Source organism: Choristoneura fumiferana, chromosome 20 (genome assembly GCF_025370935.1).
Source record: "Choristoneura fumiferana chromosome 20, NRCan_CFum_1, whole genome shotgun sequence".
Lineage (NCBI taxonomy): Eukaryota > Metazoa > Arthropoda > Insecta > Lepidoptera > Tortricidae > Choristoneura > Choristoneura fumiferana.
This window is the reverse complement of record NC_133491.1, coordinates 5,644,645-5,669,058: the sequence shown is the minus strand read 5'-3', so window position 1 is coordinate 5,669,058 and position 24,414 is coordinate 5,644,645. Positions and strand designations below refer to the sequence as shown.

Sequence of the window (24,414 nt, the reverse complement as noted above, 5' to 3'; positions counted from 1 at the left end):
CTTAATCATCATCATGGTCAGTCAAAAGACGTTATCATTCTTACGCATTTTCACCATTTTTTTTCTATCACACGGTGTAGGATTGGGATAGAAAGACAACAGAACGGCAACAGAGGCCGTATTAGCTAACGTTTCTGGCGGTCGCGATCGCAATCAAATTATTTCGCATATAATCATTTGATTGCGATTGCAAGCATCAGAAACGTTAGGCAATACGGCAACAGTAGTGTACTATTACAGACCAATAAAAAAACATAACATTTTAATCGTATTGTAATTTCTTTTAAAAAAGGTGAGTTTTTTTAATTTTTTTATTAAACTAAATATCACTTGTCGCCTGTCCCGCTATTCTGTTTGCTTGGGTTGGGCAAAAAGTAGACCAGCGCAGCAACACCTGTAATAGGATACAATTTCAGTTGCTTCCAGAATCCCTTAGATTAGGTACGTGTCACAGAGTAAAATGTCGCACAATGGTACACAGAAAAACTAAGCACTTAATATACAAATAATGTCCCAAAAAACAACTTGGCATGCTAATGCCAAATGGATGACACCAGTTTTTTCGTTTTCCTAATTTAAATGAGAAAAAAAACTGATGTTTTCTTTCAGGCACTTGTCCCACCGCCGACGATGAGTCGTATAGCTCTTGTCGCTGCGACAAATGATGTAAGAGCGAGTTCTCGCCGGCAGTGTGAACCGCCAGCGATCAACTATTAATATATGTGTCTCTTTTATTCACACAGAATCTTATATCTTTTGTTCGTTTTTTGAGCGAGAAAAGTTTAAGTGTACATGCGACTAGTGTCGTAAAAATACTGTATAATACAATAAAATACCAAATGATCATGTATTATAACTGGCCTACTTATTATACAGTGACCTATGGTATTTTTCGTATTTTATGTTTTAAAACATAAATTAAATGTTCTTCGATTTTTCACACATCATTGGTGACTTATTAATAGAACGATACATTTAAAACTAAAATAAAATGACAATAAAATGAAATACGACGGGAAAAAAAGGTGAATGAATAATACAAACATACAAATTATAATCGTAGTACATGTACCGTGTAGTTTCTGAATTCATTTGATTTCTGACCGAAAAAAGATGACTGTACAAAAATTGTTTCTCAAATGTCCTATTTGTCGAAGTTTCTCGTTATTACCGTGCGCGTATCCCTCGCTGATGTTCTTTTAGTATATAATATACTTGCCTATTTTTTAAAAAAACAACAATAAATACTTATAAAATTAATAATACCAAAAATAGAGTCGGGTATAGTATAATGCGGTATTTTTCGTACTTTACCAAAAAAAGTAAAAATACCGGCCTTACGAGTACATCTTTACAAACGACATTTTAAATGATGTTAAAATTACGCTATCATATTATACTGGTCATTTTGATACGTTCGATTTGATTTGATACGATTTAAGTACCTAGGTTTTAGGCCACAGCTTTAGTCCAATGAACGTACCTACTGATAGCAGAATCAGAGCTGTGGTCTTGAGACCAATTTTTTAGGGAAGTTACGAAGAGGACAAGGACAACCCACTTTGTTGAGGTCTGGATACTTTTTCATTATCTAATGAAATGAAATGCTTTTATACCTACTGTGTTACAAAATAACCCAGATTATTTCAGGCAATTGTGAAGTGAGACTGGACATTGTTGTTTAAATAGAAAGTTCTGCATATTTTTATAATGTTTGTAAAATATTACTAACGCCATATCCTTACATGGCTTTAGGAACTCGACAACTCGACAAGGTCCGCCCGGATTGCTACCACAATCTTGCTCGCTAATCCTGCCGTGAAACAGCAGTGCTTGCACTGTTGTGTTTCGGCGTGGAGAGTAAGACAACCGGTGACATTACTGGCACTTGAGGTATCCCATCTTAGGCCTCTAGGTTGGCAACGCATCTGAAATACCCCTGGTGTTGCAGATGTTTATGGGCGGTGGTGATCTCTTACCATCAGGAGACCCACTTGCTCGTTTGCCATCCAGTCAAATAAAAAAAAAAACTCAATTTGCACTTTTTTACCATCGTAACGGCTTTCTACGGCATTAGTTTTGTAGAAAAAAACTTAATAGATGTTCTAAGTGGAATAATCATCATCATCATGAATGACAAGCGATTAAAACTTATTACAGTGGTTTGTTCAGAGTTGCCACTCTTGTTGAAATATTACCAATTGATTTAAAAATAACGTCGCTTATCTAATTATCTCTAACTGTGTGACAGACTTACGCACATTGAGTATCGTGATATTGTCAAGTGAGCTACGATACCGTGGATCGTGGGTTCAAACCCCGGCTCGCACCTCTGAGTTTTTCGAAATTCATGTGCGGAATTACATTTGAAATTTATTACCACGAGCTTTACGGTAAAGGAAAACATCAAACGAAGCAATTCAAAGGTGTGTGCGAAGTTCCCAATCCGCACTGGGCCCGCGTGGGAACTACGGCCCAAGCCCTCTCATTCTGAGAGGAGGCCTGTGCCCAGCAGTGGGACGTATATAGGCTGGGATGATGAGCTACGATACCACAGACAAACAGACAGACAGACATTGGTATCAAACTCATAACAACAGTCTTTTTGCGTCGGAGGTTAAACAGAAGGATAAAAGTTACAATCAATTAAACTTACACAGCGTAATTATAGATAAAGAAATGAATGGCACCATACAGCCTCCTTGTAGCATCACGGGGAACAGAACGCTCCCCACTAGAGATCCAATTCTCCCAATCATTATGTTGAATGACAGGGCTAAAGTCCTGGAAAATGTCATAAGGGTAATTTGTAAAAACTGCCGTACTCAGTAATCAGTGACAGTTAATTATCAACTGTAAATTATGGTGTCAGTTAGTTAAAAAAAATATCCTCCTTTACCAATGCTTAGTAATAATTATAAATAAGAAAGTAAAGTGCGAAAGTGGCGGTTTGCTGATTTGGAACCATTTTGTGACATGCACATTTTGTAATTTTTTTCCATGTTGTTATGTATAAATGTTTTCTTCATTTCTTTGTTTCTTACCTTTTCCCGCTTAAACTGCACCGAGTTAGATGAAATTTCGTACGGAGATAGTTTGAGACCGCGGAAGTTTGAAACATTTGTTTTAGATGGATAGGTACTCAATACTCAATATTTTATTGCTTTTCCACAATGTATGGTTACAGATGTTACAAAGAGATTACGCGGGAAAGAGCTCAATTCTTGTTATCCTGCCTTACTAACATTATGACAGTAATTCTCATTACATCGTGCACCTGTCTAATTACCGTACCACTTCTTTTTTCATGCAAAAGCGACACGGCACTGGGACTGAGTGCACATCTAGAAAAGGCTGCCATTTATCTACATACATATTTATTTACATTTATCTGTGCACTCAAGTCTAATTAGTACTAAAAAATTAAAAATCGGTTCGGTAATTAGACATGTGCACAATAAAATAAGAGGATACCATGAATGCGACAGTTACTCAGTCTCTCTCTGTCTGTTAACTCTTCTTGTTTAAACCGATGAACTGTTAAGAGGAGATTTCCAGTCTCAGACCTATCCAGATAGGAAAGAGGATAATTCAATCCCGGAAAAAAATATTATTTCTCGTGAGACAGTAATAAACGCGGAGCTCCTATTTACATATTTCAGTTAAGGCGCTTCACGTTTTGATGCTACTCAAAAAGTCATTCACTACTTTAAGTAGGTATCAAAATCTTGTGATGTAGTCGAAATCTGTATATTGGATTTTGGAATATTACCAATTAAAAAAAAACTGTTATTTTGAGTGATGTTGACTAGTTAGCATCGCGCTCATCCCCAATTGTTTAATCGAGATATTATAATTAGTTAGTAACAAACTTTGGTGGTAGCTCCGAACTTGCTCTTTGTTCTCTGGTTTGTGTTTGATTCTTCAAGGGCAAGATTTAAAGTTCCCTTTAATTATAAAGCATGTTTCTGTCAAACTGAACTATTGACACTTCCCATCATTATGTCGATGTCAAATTACGGCACACAATGATTTGTTCAACGTTATTTACAACTACTTACAAAAAGGATTTGTCAGCAGATGGTTTCTAAATAAATAAATATCACGGGAAACTTGACACCAAACTCGACCTAATAAGTAGTTTAAACCTGCAAATTCGCGGGCAAAGGCTGGTAGATCCTACTAATTCAACTTATGAAATTTGGTATGTAGGTAGCCTCTGGAATAACACATAGACTACTTTTAATGCCGTTATTCCCACGGGATATAATTTTGAAAAGTTCTTCTTACAACAACCTCAATGAAGACCACGAATTTGGGAATTCCTAGGCAAATTTTGTAAAATCCCGGTATTTTAATTGTAACTACCAGATCGAATAGTTTACGGGTACCGCCGTACGGAAGCCGCGGGTAAACTCTATTAATGTACCGTGAACTGCTTCAACTTTGCCCTCTGGCCCCAACATTGCCTGATTCAATTTAGAGTCGATATGTGCTAGTTAGCACAAAGGTGCTAGGTTTTAAAACTTTTATCCCCCGTAATAATAATTCCCGTGTAGATAAAAGTTTAATAAAACCTATAAGAGTGCTAAGTTATCGACTCTAAATCGAATCAGGCAATGTTGGGGCCAGAAGGCAAAGTTGAAGCAGTTTACGGTAATATGACGTACCTTACTGAAGTAGGAACAACTCGTAAAAAAACGTTATTCTGCAAACTCAACGCACATTGCATGATTGCACAAGTTCCTGCGAGTAACAGGGCGATTTGTATCGATGAATTTGTCCAATACAGGGCGGCTGAGCAAACTGAGCACGCGAGAAAGGACACGAACATGAGAGGTTTCTGTCCAAGTATATCGACTAGTGAGCTGCTGATACCGATCAGGACTCCTGAGAAGACGCCTAGAATTATTCCATTGATGTAAGTGTCTTGGCCACTGGGGTGCTGGAATGAAATAGTACATTACTGTAGAGGCCGGGAAGTAGGGGATTGCCGGCCAAGCAGACATAGGATAGGGATGCGAGGCCGGCAACCCCACGTTCCGGCCGAGGCTTGTATAGTGCTTTTCTCAAACATGACATGAAATAAAATAAAAAAACAAGAAATCAAGCTGGCGGGACGCTAGTCTGGTCGCCCTGTTGTGTGCGCGCGTGTCGCGCTGGCTGCTGGCGGGCGGCTGCGGGCGGTGGTGCTGGGTGTGGGCGTGCGCTGTGTCGCAGAGCGCGCGTTGAAACAAAAGACGGTCGCATTGCCGGCCAGCGGCCTGCAAGGTTGTATGAAATCTCTTTGCAGGCCGCTAGAGTGACCGCGGGCAGGCAGGCGAGCCGCAGCGCCTGCAGCGTGATACTTCTCAGCCTATTATATTTTGTAACACAACGTCAATATTTCATGTCATGTTTGAGATAAATACTTTTTCACTTCTCAGGCTCATAAACTTCGTGTTTAAGCAGCGTCTCTGCCAATTATGTGCGAGGATGTGTTCCGAGGAATGTGTTTTTCATAAAACAATAGAAAAGCTTCATTAACCCATCCTCCCACAGTACATCTCTGGTGGAAACAGCTGAGCGGAGCGATGATGGGTAAATGAAGCGTTTCTATTGGTTAATGAAAATACATTCTCGCACATTATTGGTGGAAACGCTGCTTTATGCTGGATCTAAATGACATAAAATGACTTTGCTATGATGTAGTGCATAAAGTATTTTTTTTGTCTAAAACCAAGGCAATCAGATGCCAACAGCCACGAACGATACATTTTATGAAATATAGCTTTTATTTTTTAATAATTCTGGTTTTGTAATAAATTAACAAAACCAATCCTCGAAAATAAGTACTTCCACACAAATAAAAACTTAAAAACCTATAGGGTACTGGTTGGCCTAGAAACTTGAAATTTGGTATCTTTATAATCCGTAACTCAGCTTGTTATGGATGCCCATGGGCCGCGGTGATTGCTTTCCATCAAGTGAACCCCCTGCTCGTTTTCCTCTAACAAAAAAAAAACAATTAGAAAAGTCTTAAAAATCGATTTTCTTATGTCTGTCTGCGTTAATAAACATATAAAATGACCCCACACTGCTTAGGTACTTGATAAGGAGAGGGGCTCTGCTGCTAATAGTAGATATTCATAGATACCTACAAAGAACGGAATCCTCGGCGCACATGACCGGTTTGTATTCTATTTACATGAGATAAGATTATGATTTTTCTACACACCGGAACGCATATATCTGCAACACTGTTTTCTGCAGCCAAAGATACATTTCTGGCCAACTCGCTGGTGTATCCATCAATCATAATACAAAACTCAGACGTTTCACCGCCGTGCTTACTTTGAAAGTTCTCTACGATCGTGGAAAGTTGTGGAAACCACAGTCTGAGTGAAGAATACCTGGACAAATGAAGATGGTTATTATTTAGGTCAAAAACGAACATATGACGAAGACACTAACCGACAAGTTTGTGTGATAAGTTAAATGATTTAATTGAAACAAAAGTTCAATATTTCCCAGTTAAACATCAATTTGTGTAATACTAAATAAGATGTTTTTTTTTAATCTTTTTGTATTTTTTATTTCAAGTCCAAATTTTTTGTAATTTTTTGTTGTGTTTTTTGTGTTTTTTGGTTTTTGTTAGTGTCGCTGCTTAAGTGACTAAATAAGAAAACAAACAAGCTGAGATATGTGGTGCATAGGAGAAATTCGTGTCTGTATCACTGTCCAGTGGTGGTGTAGTGGTATAGCACGTGGCACGGAATGCCGAGGACCTGGGTTCGATTCCCAGCGCTGGTCTTATTTTTCTGGTTTTTCTATGCATCTATATTTCAGTTTGTATTTTCGATAATACTTAATATACATTATAATACACCGAAGAGCAATGCAAAAGGGAAAAAAAACAATTAAAACTTTACTATAATTTGATTTACCCTAAGGTCGGTATACTTTGACCCAATTGAGGGTATCTTTTGCCCATATGAAACCACATACCCATGCAAGCGCCTAATAGGTAAGAACATAAACACGTGGGTGGGCAACTATTATATAAAACCAACCATATGACAATGAGCCGTAATTTATATGCAATAGTAAAACATGAACCGAGTTGATCCCAATGGCGAAAGTTACCCTTAAGGGCCAAAGTTACCCAACCTTATGGTAATAAAAAAATACTAAATAATTTAGATACTTTGGTAATATAAAAAAGATACTTACGCTAATAAATTAACAAACGTTGAACCCGAAAATATTATCAGCTGATAAATTAAAGGCCTCTGAAATAGTTCTTTTGACAAATACAAGGCATTCGTCAGTTGTTTCTTTATGCTGATTTTATCCGGGGTCACAAAAGTTCCCATAGAGTTGAGTGATTTTATCTGTAAAAATAAATAAAAAAACATACTATAAATAAGCTTTAGTTTGCAAAATCTATACGCGTTCTGCACTTAGTTGGTAGTAGCTTGAAACCTCATTGTGGTTTCAGGCTACTGATAGAGCTAGAGCTAGAGCTGGGTCGTTACGTATTTTTTGTGAAACATAACGTAACAATTTCTTTTTGACAGGTAACAGTTACAAAAAACAGTTACTTAAAAAACGGTTTCTTTGCTACGGCTTGGTTTCGTTTCAAAGGAAACGAAATTTTTTATCAAGTGTAAGCTCTTAAGGATATTTGAACAGTTTGCTTCAAGAAACAGTTTGGTTCAAGGAACAGTTTTTATATTATAAAACGTTTGTTGTGGAACTAGTTTAAGATATTTATTCTGTTATTCGTTCTTGTGAGAAAATTTCCTCAAGTCTACGCATGTATGTGATAGTCGTGGTATCGTTTCTCAAGTCAAAGTGTATGTCTAAGGAAACTGTTTTTCGTTTCGGCACGAAACTGATACTTCGTTACTTTATAACAAATTGTTTCTCGAATTAGTTTCAGAAAATAACGCTCAGCTCTAAACCTCATCGACATTAAATTTAATTAAGCCCGCTAATTTCGTAGATATTAAATTGTGTATTAAATTTCATATATACGCAGATTCAATGTGCACTAAACATAATGCTTACTAAAAGTTTTTCCAGGATTTGCGCTGTCATCGCTCATCCACCATAACCTCTCATATTTCATTTTTTTTTAATTTTTACCATACAACGGAGAAACCTACTAGACACTGGCAAAATTGTCCTCCAATGGACAGAGGACAGAGCCATATTTATAGAAAAAAAAAGGTTTCCCGCTAGTAGTTGACGGTTATGACAAACGACGATTCACTTGACAGAAAGTGTTGAAAACAAGATTGACATTCATGCAAATGCACAGCCTTATGTTTGTGCGAAATGATAATTAATTTACTTTTACAGGAAATTAAAACAAAAATATCGTATAAAAGGTTTCTTAATTTTTATTTAACGTTATTTTTTTGATCTTATTTAACATCTCTTAAAATATTGGGACTTAATTTGTTAGCGCCTTACATAATTTGTATACCTACTAAATCGTTACGCTCTGTTACCTATTGCTATTAAGGTTGACTGTCATCGCATTTTACTACTTGGAATTCTATAGCCTTTTTGTTGTTTTAATTTGAGATTAAATTTGTTTCTATTCTGCTTATCTCTTAAATAATTATAATAAATAATAATAATAGTAATGATTAATGAGGACGGAAAGATCACCGATTTTTCTTAAAATAAATAATAGGCGAAAATTAAACAGAAGGAAAAAAAGACTTATAAATGAATTTATATTTCAATAAAGGTCGATTAACGTCAACGCCAGCCAAAATAATGGAGACTAAAAGAGAAAATCGAGAAGAATGCAAGTCATAAATAATGATGATGATGACTGGAATGGGAAAGAGGAAAACTTGGGGTTAGTCTCACTTCGTCTAAAAAGCAACTGGTCTATGTAGCATGTGGTCTAAAAAGCAGCTGGTCTAAGTAGCTAGTGGTCTATAAGGCAACTGGTCTAAGAGCAAGTGGTCTATAAGGTAACTGGTCTAAGTAGCAAGTGGTCTAAAACGCAACTGGAAGCTGGTCTTAGACGCTTTTCGCCTAAAACGCAACTGGTCTAAAAATACAACTCGTCTATAACGCTACTCGTCTAAAACGCTTCTCGTCTAAAATGCAACTGGTCTAAACACAAATTAGTCTCCCTATACTCACTACCATACGTACGAAATCTTTTTGAGTAGGTTTCATTACGACTTTACACTAATATTATAAATGCGAACTTTGTTTGTTCGTTACAATCACGCGTAAACAGCTGAACGGAATTTGCTAAAATTTTGCACGCAGGTAGGTCGGTGCAAAATTTCAGTGTGTGTCTTCTAGGATAGGACATAGAATATTTTTATCCCGGTAAAGTGTTCCTGTGGGATAAAATTAAATTAACTTACAACATCAAAAATCAATGGGAGTCAAACTGCAGGCGGAATAAACAATAAAATACACGTAATAAAGTTTGAATTTTAGATTGCTTGCTGGCATGGATACTTATGTGTGATAGTCTGATAGGATAGCTTCTACTCGAAATATGATTTCTAATAAATCCTGCAGTTTTCGTTTTTAGTTTGATAACCAGGGTGGAAGGTGAACCATCCCACCTGAGATATTTCTGGCGCAAATAGTTCGAGGGTAAAATGGGTATACTTAATTTTACCCGAGTTAAACATTCTACTTTTCATTTCGACTGTGAGGAAAATAAATTTACAGAATTATAATGTATTATGAATATGATATAAATTAATAATTACTTAGTTACTAATGAATTAAAAATAACAAGTATCTACTTAGACCAGCTGCTTTATAGATTACTTGCTACTTAGACCAGCTGCTTTATAGACCACTTGATAATTAGACCAGTTGCCTTATAGACCACTTACTACTTAGACTAGCTGCTTTATAGACCACTTGCTAATTGGACCAGCTTTCTTATAGACCACTTGCTACTTAGACCAGTTGCTTTTAGACCACTTGCTACTTAGACCAGTTGCCTTATAGACCACTGGCTACTTAGACCAGCTGCTTTTTAGACCACATGCTACATAGACCAGTTGCTTTTTAGACGAAGTGAGACTAACCCAAACTTGTCACAAACCACTAAACACGTCCTAACCAATAAAGCAACAATTACGTAAAAAATACAAAACAAGCAAAAAGAAACCGGGAGAAAGCATAAAACTAACGAGACGGCAATAGGGGGCTTGAAAGGGTTCCGTTATTAGGGTTCCGTCATTAACTGGCGCTCGTTATGTGTTTTCCCAATTTCAGCCGTATTCGAAACTAGCGGTGCGTATTTCAATTTACTCGACAACTATGTTTTAGAAAACGGATTGAAAGGTTTCAAGTCTTTGTTGCGAGAAACTAATAGTAGGTAAGGCAATGTTAAAATGTAAAATGAATGGTGCTTAACAACTTTGACGTTTGTGTCACATTTGTTATTGGTTAAACAACTAAAAAGCCGTGGTGGCCTAGTGGTTGGACCTATCGCCTCTCAAGCAGAGGGTCGTGGGTTCGAACCCCGGCTCGCACCTCTGAGTTTTTCGAAATTCATGTGCGGAATTACATTTGAAATTTACCACGAGCTTTTCGGTGAAGGAAAACATCGCGAGGAAACCTGTACAAACCTGCGAAGCGATTCAATGGTGCGTGCGAAGTTCCCAATCCGCACTGGAGAGGAGGCCTGTGCCCAGCAGTGGGACGTATATAGGCTGGGATGATGAAACAACTAAATGAGCTAATCACAAGCAAGACTACATGCTACAGCATCATGAACATCTCTATACTAACGCCGTCTAGCGATATTGCATCTATCAAAAACCCTCATTAGTTTATGTAGATATCAGCTCTTCGGTCCCCTGTGACGTCTAACTACTAACCTCTTCGATATTCTTTGTAAAGTTTCAGAACGCTAGGATCCCACGGATTGCGGCAGCTTCCTCGGACAAAGAAGGGGACCGAAGAGCTGGCAGCTTCCTCGAGCAAAGATAGCCTAGCAATTTAAAAATGGAAAGCTGCTAGCATTTTCGGAACCTTGCCTATGGCGTCTGGTTTAAATCGTTTGTTTTAGTTTTCATTATTATCATTATTATTTGTCTTTTTTATGTAAGTATTAAACAAGATGTTTATGGGCGGTGGTGATCTCTTACCATCAGGAGACCCACTTGCTCGTTTGGCATCCAGTCGAATAAAAAAATAATACATTGTGTCTTAAGGGCGGTAAATAAGGAATTACGAACGAGAGTCTATTAGAAGCCCTAAGTCGAAGACTGAGGGCTTTAATGAGTCGATGTTCGTAATTCTAGTACCGCCCGTGCGACATACAATGTTTTTCATCACATTTGCAAGTAAAATTTTATATTTGTAAAAGAAAAAATATAATTCTTCCAAATATTGGCGATACCTTAGGCTGTGCTCTTGGCAGCGTCGCCCTCTACCTCCCTCGGCATGCGCCGCAACGTGCGTGTGCATGTGGTGGTCCATGTAGTCCTGCACCGACTCATTTACCGACCTTGGGCTTCATGACAAGAAAATGTGTACACGCAATGACTCATTTACCGACCACGGGTTTCATGACAAGCACATTAAGGTCGAGGGTTTTATTTGGGGGGTTGCAGCCAAGGTAGCCTGCATGTTACGACACTGTTTACGAGCAAGTGTGATGAAAAAGGTATTTCAAGTTTAGTTTAGTTTTATTTTAATTGCTATGTATTCTTTTCTTCTAACAAATAAATTAACTTCTTTTAACTTCGACTTTAACTTTGTATAAGTACCTACACCTATTTACTACAGACATAGACCGTGGTACCTTTACTGAGCTCATGATATTTAGCATGTATCACAAAAGTTTGAAGAACTGGAGAAATTTCATCATCATCATCATCATTTTATCAACCGTAGGTCGTCCACTGTTGGACATAGGCATCCCCCGTAGACCTACAGTTGCTTCGGTTGGAAGTGGCTTGCATCCACAGCTTGCAGTTGCTGCAGATAAATGTCACTTACATGAAAAGAGTCTTTAGGCTGTCCACTGTTCTCATGATATATTCGTTTAATTACATCCAAAGCTTCTGTTTCGCGGCCTAATGTTAGAAGAAATTTGGGGCTCTCCGGCAAATGCCAGTACATCAATGCTGCCGCCAAGCTCGAGATCGAAGATACGTATAAATAAATGTTCCAAGAGTGGAATTCTGCAAAAGACAATAATTATAATTACTTTTAAAACATTTTTAATACAAGCTTTTTTGCTAACCGTAGTAAATGACAATTTAAAATTGAAAAAAATATAGTGGACTCAAGATTACGTCACAAGTATCATCATTCCGGCCTTTTTATCCCGAAATTCCTACAGAATCCACGTGAATTCCCAAATTAGCCGCTGACTTTAGAAAATACAAACTGAGACATGGATGCACAGGAAAAACAGAAAAAGAGACCAGCGCTGGGAATCGAACCCAGGTCCTCAGCAATCCCTGCTGCGTGCTATAACCCCTACACCACCGCTGGACAGGAATCTAGACACGATTTTTTCCTATGCAGACATATCTCAGGTTGCTTAATTACTACTACGCTACTTATGCAGCAGCACTAGCGCCATCTATGTTCTTTCATTTCACATTCTTTCGGAACTAACCACTCACCCAGACAAGAGATGTCGCTACTAAGCAATCAAATTATGCTTGGTTCTTGAAGTCTTTTTTAACCGACTTCAAAAAAGGAGGAGGTTATCAATTCGGTTGTATTTTTTAATTTTTTTTTAATGTTTGTTACCTCAGAACTCCGTCATTTATGAACCGATTTGAAAAAAAATTCTTGAGTTCGTCTAGGAATGCTTTCAATTAGGTCCCATAAGCAGCAAATTAGGATCTGATGATCGGATCTTAAGGAAATCGAGGGAACTCTTCAAATATTGCAGGGACACCTACCTCTATGGTAATTTGGATATATTTAGCAGTAACTCGTGCATTTGCTTTTGCAAATCATAATTTGGTGAAGTGGAACTGATGATGAAGACCAGATTTGACCAACGGAACTACTACTATCAATAACAAGTATTTCACGGGTTAAATTTAAATTATCATGATTAATATACTTTAAGTTAATGATTCTTTCGAACTGATCTGATGCTGAAGCCAGAAGGTAGGCAACGGAACTCTGTTATAAAACAACGTAACTAAGTCGTGTTTGGGCTTAATGGAATCGTTGTGAGATGTTATTTGGCTACGAATCACTAAAAAGTTAAAAATAAAGAAATTTTTTAACAAAAAAGTAAAACAGACTCCAAAAAAAAATAATAATTGGAACCGACTACAAAACCCTTGAAAATATTTTTCTAGGTAAGTAGGTACGTACTAGCTCGAAGTCGGTGACTCGGCACGAGCCAGCAGGAGTGGGACAATTCACAATAGTCGTACCTCTAGTACGTAGTACGTAGTCTAGTCTACCTCACCTACATACTATGGGTTTCAATCCCTCCTGCTGGGTCGTGCTGAGTCACCGACTTCGAGCTAGTACGTACCTACTTACCTAGAAAAATATTTTCAAGGGTTTTGTAGTCGGTTCCAATTTTTGTTATTTTTTTTTGGAGTCGGTTTTACTTTTTGTTAAAAATTTTCTTTTGTATTTTTTATTTCAACTCCAAAGTTACTTATACGGGTATCCCGTGAAACCATATCGAAAATATAAATTTTATTGTATTGTATTTTCGATATGGTTTTCACGGGATACCCGTAAAAGTAACAAATTTGGAGTTGAAATAAAAAATACAAAACGACTCCAAAAACCAATCATAAGCTAACTTTAGAGTCATGAAATTGCACGGTATTTGGGGTAAATCGACAATTACTAGCCACCTTATAAATATTAAAATTCTGGTCCAGAATTTATTTTAGTACAAGGGAGCTAGTTATTGAAGAATGGCCAGTAATTGACACCTTGTACTAAAAATTAACTCTGTTTATAAGGTGACTTATAGGAGACTAGAATTATTTTTTAGTGTAAGGTGGCCAGTTATTGAACTGTGGCAATCCCCGTGAGAATTTAGTAAAATCCTTGAATTTGTTTCCGAATTCAAGATCTAGTGGTTTATGCGAGCGAAGCCGCAGGTAATAATAATAAATCATTTTATTTCGGGCATCTTGGCCCATACATACCTTACAGACTAACATACATATAGTCAATAATATTTAAAAATAATTTAAAACCCCTGACGTCGCATTCATCTGCGGCATGGTGCCCCGGAACCGCCGAACACTACGTCTTTCGGCCAGAAGGCAGCACTCGCGATAATGACTAGTTCTTTAATATTACATGCTTACCAAAATATCCTTCGGAAATTATGAAATCCCAAGGCCGGGGTAGCAGACCCCAAGCCACTAACGCACACAGAACCAGCGAAAAAGACATAAATGAAGAGTACACCATTAACACTCTGTCTCTTACACCTTTGTGAGTGAATTCTGTTACCATCACAGCTGTGGCGCTGAAGGTGAAACTTATACTGAAAAGGAAATAAACGCAAACTGTATAAAAAAAATAGAAATGCATTGTCACGTTTATGACATTTCCCTATATAACCGACGTGGAAGCATTAAGATGCTCAAACAATTTTTTTCTTAAGCCAAGCCTTCCAATCAATCCCCTTAACTAATTCATAGAAATATAAATATTATCTTAACGATAAAATCTGTGTACTGTAATTACTGTCCTTCTTTGCTTCAGATAAGCTTTACAATCGTTCCTTTGCAGCATTCTGCATTATGATAGTTGTAATAAGGGGGGTTTGATAACGCAGTTGTAAACTACAGTAGTGCTATTCATGCTCTCAGATTTTATTGCGATTTAGGTTTTTTCACATAGTGTAATTGAGATTATAACTGTCTTGTTATGTAAGAAATGTCACGATGACTTTACGTTAACAATGAGACCTTTATTATATTTATTACTGTGTGCGCAAGTTGTTTTATGACTTGGATTGACAGGAAGTACTCGTAGTATTCCACTTTGGGTATATCTAAGTTTATTCAAACTAATATAATGTAGTATAAATTCGTATTTATATAACTGTTACCTTATATCCAAACCGATTTATATGAAATTTAGTATGAAGATAGTTTAAAATAGGTACTTGGAAAGACAGAGAATAGTTTATATCCCCGAAAATTGTATAGTTCCCGTGGGATAGCGATAAATGATTTTTTGCCGATGGAGTCGCGAGTAAAAGCTATTATAAAATATATTTGTTATGGGACCTTTATCTTTATCGGGATCGCCTTTAATGAGCTCCCAATTTAATTATGTTTCATGTAAATAACAGTGAATAATTAGAAACTTGTTTTTTTATGTTTATAGCATGCTTTATAAAAAGAGTCTTAATATTTGGCGTTCACAAGAGACTTCTAAGTGTCATTTTTATTATTAATAATACCACAAAAATCTTCGAAATTACAATACACCGTTGTTAAAAGAAACCAAAAAATAAATAATCTGTTGGCCATTATTTTCTTTCACGTCATGCACTGTAACAGTATCTTTAGTTTCTATAGTATCTTTAAAATACCTACAATTTATCAGTTTTAGGGTACTATTTTTCAGTTTTGTTTTGTTTAGTTTTCTAGATGTAAAAATCGCACAAACAAGAGCATTCCAATTTAATTTCTTTAACTTTGCCATCAGCATGGCCTGTTTTAGTTTAAGGTAATGTACCTGGGCGACCGAGGTTTGCTCGAGCTAAAACTCGACAAAAAGCGTTTTCCCAGAGATAAGACCAAGCTAGATCAAATTCAAATTCAAAATTCAAATGATTTATTCAGTAAATAGGCCGCAATGGGCACTTTTACACGTCATTTTTTAAACTACCAGCGCTTTCGGAAAGACTATCATTGCCAAGAAGAATGCGCCGCAAGAAACTTGGCAGAAAGTCATTTTTTCATAATAATATAATTACAAATAAAATACTTAAAAACTATATTATACAATTAAATGAAAAAAAATACAAAAAATAATGATGATAATAATAATCAATCGATTTGTTAACCCCGACAACCAAATTTCATCGTAATCGTTGGAGATGTTCCGAAAAGATCGGGTTAGATGGATTTATAAAAAAAAACGCGCAAGTACGAAAAAAAACCTGAATATTGTAACAGTAAAGCAAAATATACTCACAATATGCCGTCAAGTAGCTTCCCAAACAATAGCATCCAGTATGTTTGACTGGTACCCTCGATGATGTTACAAAGAAACATGCCGACGTGGCCCCAGACAAGGAATATCTTCCGGCCAAACGCGTCTGTGATGAACCCTGTAAACAGGGCCGCCCCCACTTGCCCTGGAAGGGAGATTTATATCGCTATATTATCTTTAGGGACTGTAGTCCATATCTTATATCCTTCTTCGTGGAAATGCTGTGAAAAACGGGCTTGACCTCTGTTGGAAATGAACTTCCGACTTTTCGAAGGGCACGTTATATTTACATCGGCTTTTTTAGAATGAATATATTATTTGGTTTTATCAGAAGTTATAGTGAGACAAGCACTATACTACCTTTTTTTTAATATATGACGGGGAAAACAAGCATGCGGGTCACCTGATGGGAAGCAATCACCGCCGCCCATGGACACCTGCCAACACAAGGGCGCGTATCACAGGTGCGTTGCCGGCCCTTTGAGAGATCGATAGGCTCCTACCCATCTACCTACCAACCTATGAATCTAAATTAAAGTTTGTATCACAGAGGGCTCTTTTACATGTTTTTTTTGAGTCTATCAGAATTTTCGGAAATACCATTATGACCTAGAAAGAAAACTATGCCCCAAAAAATTTGGTACAACGTAATGAAAAAAAAAACCTATCAATTTCAATATTGCTGCTTAAGCAGACATGAGTTACACACAGTATTTGTTCTGTTAATATTATGTACTAGATTTTGCCCGCGGCTTCGCTCGCGTTAATTTTGGGGTACATACATTTACTTTCTGCTATTCTTTTTTCGTGTTTTGATTGATTTTTCGGTGGATTACATGGAAATACAAATACAGACAGACGTTGTTTTAGACAGATGGTGCAAATTATGGAATTAAAAAATCAACCTACATACGTAATTACTTAAATTAATTCGTACCGACTTTGAAACCCTGTTTCGCTGATTCAGGGGTGGAATTTTAGAAAACGTTAAAGTAGGTACTACCTACGTGTTTCTTTTGCCCGCGACTTCATACACGATATAGGTTTATAATTATTTTATCCCGAGAAATAAGTTCCCGCGGGACATGAATTACTGTTATGATCTATTTTAATATTTTTAATTGTCGATGAGAGACACATTGTTGTATTATTGAAAGAATTTAGAAAATCTGCCCCGAAATTGTATTCACTTATTTTTATTCTGAGGATTTTTTTAAAAGTCTGTCAATCAGAGATAGGTTAGCTTTCTATTGGTAAAAGAATTATTTAAATCAGCTCAGTAGTTTCAGAGATTACCCCCAACAAACAAAGTAACAAACATAGTTGAGATACTCGTATTTTCCTATTCCATGGGATTTTCTAGAAATCTTTCCCTAGTGCACTTCTGTATTATTTAAGGTCCATCTATGCCAAATTTCAAGTGTTTTGGCTATTCGTTGTCTGTCAGTTATTGGCTGGCCAGTCACTACTGCACTACTACAGTCAGTACTGTTATGTAATAAGTTGATTGGTTTGGCGTAGGGAGGGTATTTAATGTTTGTTTTGGTTTTTTTAGGAGCTATAGGTACAGCTTGTTTTTGAAAACTTTATTTTCATATCTTTAGCTATATGTATATTTCAGTCTCTCAAGTGATGTGCACATCAAAAATTAAGGTACATAATTTATTGAATCAGGCGTTACTTTGCATAGGTCTATATCAGTGAACTAAAACAATTAGTTTGCTTACCCGCGACCTTAAGATACGTTTATGCAAGAAATGTGTCTTCATGCAGTTCCACCACCTCCACACGTACATACTTTAGCATGCTGAACGGTTGTATTGCTGTGAAGATGAGCTCTGGTTGAGTTCGAAACGCGCCAGTGTAATGTGAGCACGATGTCACTGCTAAATTATTGTATTGCTACCAGATTTACATCAGTTTGCCAAATTTTCAATCCCTAGTTTTATTAGTTTACCTAACTTGTGCGTTTTCTGATTCAGTTGGTATATAAAATCCTCTTTATTCGTTTTATCCCGTGGGATTTTCGGAAATGTTTTGAAACAGTTTTTTTTATATTATCTACCTGCATTTGAAGTCTCTCATATTTATAATTACGGAGTTAGGGCCACTTTGAAGCGAAAATATAAATCCCATTTATTCCCTATTCCGTTGGAATTTCGATAAATCCTTTCTTAGTGCTCAATAACAGCATAAAAGAAACCGCTGTACCAAATTTTAAGTTTCAAGGCTGTGCGTTGATATACGAGTATAATACAGTGAGTCAGTTTTGCCTTTTATATCGGTATATAGATATAGCAGTGTGTAAATATGTATTCAGTTCGATTGATTTATGTGTTACTTTGCTGACGTAAGGAATATATTTATGATATTTTGCACCAGAACATTTGTAACAGAAGCATTACCACAAAATGTAAAAATGTTACAAGGTGTTCAAGCTGTTCAAGGTGTCAAATAGCCATGTTCCATTTTTTTCGTTTAATGTATATTTTGACTGAAGCTGAAAGTCAGCGCTGTTGTTTTGTACCTCAGCATTGCTGAGCTGCCAGCCCTTCCGGCTATCTATAAGTGTACATGTTACCTACGAAGGTTCTCGAATGGCCGCGAACCGGGAGGGAGACGAGCTGTCCGTATGCCTCCAACAAGATGAAGCGAAGATCTGGTTAAGATCGCGGGATCGCGGTGGATGCGGAAAGCACAAGACCGGTCTAAGTGGAGAGCCTTGGGGGAGGCCTATATCCAGCAGTGGACGTCTTTCGGCCGACATGATGATGATGATGACAATGTTACCTACTGTTTATGTCGAATAAAAAATTTATTTCTGTCTTACTTTCTTACCTCCAACGTCTAACATATGGTGCCTTTTCCAACCTTGGCTCGATGATATCGGAGCTATACTTCCGAGTATTGAATTGAAGCATTACAAAATAAAAGGTTATTAATTAGTTACTATGTAGTCAAAGTAAAGAACATACCAACAAACGGCATGGCGTTTAGCAATCCTTTCTGCATGATACTCATATTAAGATCGCATTCTGCACTCGGCAATATATACGAAGATGTTGTGGTCACACTTGTGTATGAAAAAACCGCCAGCAGCGTGGCAAACATAAGTTTGAAGTTGAAACGGCCAAATTTACATAATTCCAGGGCTTCTTCGAGTATTTGCATGGGAGTGACAGTACTTCCATTTTCTGGAAAGCGAGGAAATTTGTGACTGTATTAATGTGCTATTAATAAAATCTAAACGTTTATTTCACACAATTCTTTCTTTTTGAAAATAATGAAAATTTCCGTTCAGTATCCTATCTACAACATTTAGATTAATTTTATTACAAAAAACGTGCAGAAGAATCTACTTTATTACAATCAATATTAAAACATATCATGATCATGAATTAAATAAATTAAATTAAATCACAAAAGAGCAGGGTAAGGAGGGGATTAGATAATTATTAACTAAAATATGATCAGATGATGCTGGCAGTCATTCATATATTTATCGTCTTTCATTGTAAAAAAATGTAAATGAAACTTGACAATAGCGTAATCGATACTGCCTAAAAAATTTGAGATGTACATTAACGAACAAATAATATTTTAATCGATTCACATAGATACGGCAAATAAATCGGCGTTTTAGTTAGGTATATAAAAATATAACTACATCTGAACTAATAAATTCTTATTTTTTTATATAAAATATTTTGTAAAAATTAGATTTGACAGCTTATGATTGATGCTCTAAACGAATACCTATTATTTGTATTTTTGAAAGATTTGTTTTTTTTTATGTGTATTTTTGAAAAAATCAGGTCAGACCATGTTATCCATACTTTTGTATTAATCTTTATAAAAAAAAACATTTTGTATTCAAGACAGTTTAAATACCTGTACATTACTTTTGAATTATACAAATCGGATATTCGGCTTTACGCGGGTATAGTTTTAGTAAATGGAGTTGAAAAATGTGTGAAGTACACTTGAGACCTTTTTTGAACATTGTGCACGTGTCGGGGCGGTGCGCTAGTTTCCTTATATTTTTATCATTTTCTTACCTGAAATTTGCCTGTTGACTAATATTTATTATACAATAAACATCCTTGTCAAAAAAGTAATAAAAAAGAACATGAATTTTCTAGCAAACGTTCTCGTATTTAACGTCCATTAACGTCTTCTTTTAGAGCTTAAAATATCAATGTCTAGTATAAATACACTACGCAGTTAAAACAATGCTAATTATATGCAAAATAACTCACCTTTTCCATTCTCTTTGTCTTCATTCATAATTGAAACAATCTTTGCAGCAACAAACTTCGCACTAGTATAACATTTATAAAATATACAGCCTTGAATTCCAGTCACTTTAAATTTTACACAAATATTCGGATTGAGAGTATCTCGCGCACTACTTAAGACTATTCACAGCTCGTTGTTTTATCAAGATTCATATACTTTAACGTAAACTTAATACAAATAAAACTGGGGGAAAAGCTATAAGTAAATATTTTGATAGTGATAAGCAAAACATTGACGTGGCTGATGACGCCATTATTGGAAGAAGTGATGAGAAATCAGACGATTAATGAATGGGAAAGGTTATGACTTTTCAAAAATAAAATAAGAGATTTTTGTAGCAAGGAACGTGGTATACCGTCAGAGATTTTGTTAATTGTAGATGAGGCGTGAGCAAAACTGGCGACCTAAATCATTCAAAAATATATGAGAGATAAAGGTGGTGCTTATCATTTGACTAAATGTGCTCGTATTTTTTTATATTTCTTGACATCAGGTGATTTTAGTTTTAAGCACGGATTCATAAACATTGTAATATTGTTTGAGTTTGTTGATTAGGTTTCTGGTTTCGTTAGGTTTTTAAGATAAGATCAGTTTGTAAGGTAATTTCAACGACGATATCTTTTTTACTGTGTCAAAGATTTTATAATAAAAATAATTTCTATGATATCATATTTATTTTACTTTGTCGCTTCTCCAGCTATTAATTCAACGGTTTTCTTATGTTTTAATAATATGTTTTGGTAAATTGTAGTACTTAATCACAAGTGAAATTTAATCCCTTTTGATTCACAATATCTGCATTAGTCGTTATTATGATATGAGTCCATTTCATTAATTGGAATTGCAAAATAAAAAGTCATTTTGGCCATTTTGGGCTTCGTGTGACATTTCTATTCCTTGTATTGTAAGTTTTATTTTCAAGACTCAATAGTAATGGTAACAAATTATTATTAATGAACTGAGAATCAAAATTAAATAAACATAACGGGGAAGACTCGCATCAGCATTTTTCCTTCGAGCATCTAACCCTCATTTCGTACAGATCACCGTTCGTTTGCCCTCTTGTTCTGAGAGGAGGCCTGTGCCCAGCAGTGGGACGTATATAGGCTGGGATGATGATGATGATGATGACCGTTTGTTTGATGAGAAATGGGCGCATCACTGCTTAGAGCTTCATCTCACTGGCGATTTGGGGACGAGTTGAAAGCAAGGCGAGCGTGCAGCGAGTTCGCCGCGTCCGCGATCAGGGGGGCTACTAGAAAATCGAAGTTTGTATCGTACTGTCCCTCTCACTCTCATATTAAATAATATTAGCGTCAGTGGGATGACAAGATACGAAATTCGAAGTTTGCACTTCGTAGTATTATAGGGCCAGTACGTACTCATGGGAAGCCATGCTGTACGTACCTACAGTCAAGGACTTAACCGTGAGTACGGTCAAGGAGTTTAATTTTTTGGCCACCATGGAACCATTTCACAGTAAACATCATAGTGACATCGCATTAATTAACAAGGAAAGTCGTAATGACTTTTCCTTTGAAAAGGTTTCATGGTGGCCCATGACTATATGCAAAAACGCCAGTGTGATGCGGCTCTTAAGCTAGAAACAAACTGACGCCGGAGGCGGAGCGGTGCAGCGCGGCGCGGAGGCGGTACCGGTTGTAATATTCAAGCTAACGTGAAATAGGCCACACAGAATACCGCGCGGTTTTTGTGTGGCCTCTTTCATGTTAGCTCGAATAATACAACCGGTACCGCCTCCGCGCCGTGCCGCCGTGCCCCGCCACCGCTCTCTATGTGTTTCAAGTTTTATTAGGAGGCTATGACGTTTTCAGAAGTTTTAATGACATAAAAGTGTGGAGAAAGCATGAGTTGTGGTTTTCATTGTGATTGCGAATAGCGACTCTGTTTTAAATATAGCTCGCTGGAAATACAACCGTTTGGTTACTTATCTTTGATAAGAACCCTGAGGAATGGTGTTTCAGAAGGTAATTTCCACTACTTATTTTAAATACATAGCGTTCGTGTATGTTGTCCTGAAAAATCAATGAGATTAAAGTTACTTATTAAAGTTTTCTTCAAACAAAAATATGAATTCATTTTAGATGTAAAAAAATTACTATCGCGTTTCATCACTATGTAATATTAACCTGTGGTAACTTTACTGGTTGGTGTATTAGCTAAGTTTTCATTTGTAATCAGCCATATTGTACCGTTTGTATCCAAATAAACATTAAAACATTAAAACATCAAAATACTTGCGATTGTGTAACCAAGCAATTATTTTTTCTAAATCAGTCCACAGAGAAAGCAAACTTCTTCCTTCGCCATTTTTAAGTATTATTTATACCATAATATGTCACTCTAAAAGTTTTGTTGAATCTAATAATATCTCATACATAATGTACCTACCTAACCATCCAACCAGTTGGGCTACAGAGAAGACCAAAGAATTAGTCATACATACATATGCTCGAAATACATACAGTCAAGTGTAAAATTATGAACTTATTCAAAGCACAGACTCTTATTCCGACGCAGTAAGACCGTAGTCACATATTTTTGAGTGGTTCGAATAGATACTTATTTTTGCACTTGACTGTACATACTAAATTTAATTAGGTATTACAGGTGGATTTATTCAAACATAATATTGATAGTTAATGCTTTTTACCGTACTATTCTTTCACTATCTTTTATTTGAATTTGTCTTAAAAAATACTTTCCGTATTTGTTTTAATTGTCGTCTTTTTCAATGTTAATTTCAAATAAACACTTTTCCATTTCAGAATAGAAAGCTTTATGAACACAAAATTAAAATAAAAGCAATTTCAGAACGCTAGATAGTTTGGTCAATTAAGGTATACACGCTCCAAACTGTAAGAGATAAGTGAGTTGAATTATATCGTACTTTCAAGATATTTGCATAATGTGTTGCAATAAATAGAACTAAAACATATTAAGTTGTCTGCAAAAATAGTTTTTATTATTATTTCTATTGTCTCTACTAGTTTGCAGTGTGCAGATTTGTATTGAATTTTCTGCAACCGGTTTATGTTAAAGTTAAAAAAACGGTGTTAATTCCCCTTAGTCACAATACCACCAACGGGACTTATTAAGCTAACACACACGAGTAATATTTACCTCAACGTTTCAACCACGTTACAGTGGCCGTGGTCACGAGTAGACTTTACTATCTAGATCGAAAATACAAACTGAGACATGGATGCACAGAAAAACCAGAAAAAGAGACCAGCGCTGGGAATCGAACCCAGGTCCTCAGCAATCCGTGCTACGTGCTATAACCCCTACACCACCGCTGGACACTACTCCAGCGGAAGGGGTATTTCCACTATCTAGAAATGTGGTAAATATTACTCGTGTGTGTTAGCGTGATAATTCCCGTTTGTGGTATTTTGACTATAAGTGAAAATCACGAAAGTTTAAAATATTCAATTCCCCTTACTAACGTACGTAGGTACATTAATGAATACAGTTAACATTATTTTTGCGTCTCTGATTCTTATCTAGATTAAAATTCTCAACTGTCACTGTCAGAAACAATTTTCAACAGCAACAGTAACCAACACAAAAAGTCAAAAGTTCTACCAACAGCTAATAAACCAAATGACGCATACAAAATTACGTTTTTCACGGCCAAATCTCTCTTGTAAATTAATTAACATACAAAAACTATAACATATTAAAACACAAAAACTGTCAACACAACAACACCAAAATCACAAATAAAAACAACAGCATTCACTAATGAGACACTAAAACTAGAATGAAAATTAAATATATTTTTAAATGAGACAGACGTTTTGCATTAAATTTTGTTCAAACTTCATATTACGTAATTTCAGAGCAGATGGTACAGCGTAAATGAGATATAAATATAGCAACGTATGATGCCAGAGTGAACTGCGTGTAGAGACTGTTCAT

General features: G+C 36.3%; 1 protein-coding gene across 8 annotated transcripts; it reads right to left on the bottom strand.

Moving 5' to 3' along the window:
* Positions 1-257: 257 nt before the first annotated feature.
* LOC141439310 (synaptic vesicle glycoprotein 2B-like) lies at positions 258-24,414 on the bottom strand. 8 transcript variants are annotated; one of them, XM_074103575.1, is made up of 11 exons: positions 24,326-24,414; positions 20,430-20,652; positions 19,146-19,364; positions 16,153-16,315; positions 14,304-14,485; positions 11,992-12,176; positions 7,213-7,373; positions 6,218-6,392; positions 4,671-4,945; positions 2,657-2,784; positions 258-394 (listed from the first exon to the last, which is right to left on the bottom strand). In XM_074103575.1, exons 2-11 carry the CDS (start codon positions 20,455-20,457, stop codon positions 327-329), a joined length of 1,584 nt encoding a protein of 527 aa, XP_073959676.1. In that variant the 5' UTR covers positions 20,458-20,652; positions 24,326-24,414; the 3' UTR covers positions 258-326. The 8 variants fall into 8 exon arrangements, with proteins under 8 accessions (XP_073959676.1, XP_073959680.1, XP_073959679.1 ...); XM_074103579.1 differs by having other exon boundaries at positions 20,430-20,588; positions 24,326-24,409; XM_074103578.1 differs by having other exon boundaries at positions 24,376-24,404.

Excerpts from the sequence above, each read along its gene's own strand:
- LOC141439310 (XM_074103575.1), bottom strand. The coding sequence starts at position 20,457 with ATGAATGAAGACAAAGAGAATGGAAAAG. Across the intron at positions 12,177-14,303 it reads AATTTCCGAAGGATATTTTG|AATTCCACTCTTGGAACATT; the intron begins GTAAGCATGTAA and ends TGTCTTTTGCAG. Across the intron at positions 7,374-11,991 it reads AGCCTAAAGACTCTTTTCAT|ATAAAATCACTCAACTCTAT; the intron begins GTAAGTGACATT and ends TTATTTTTACAG.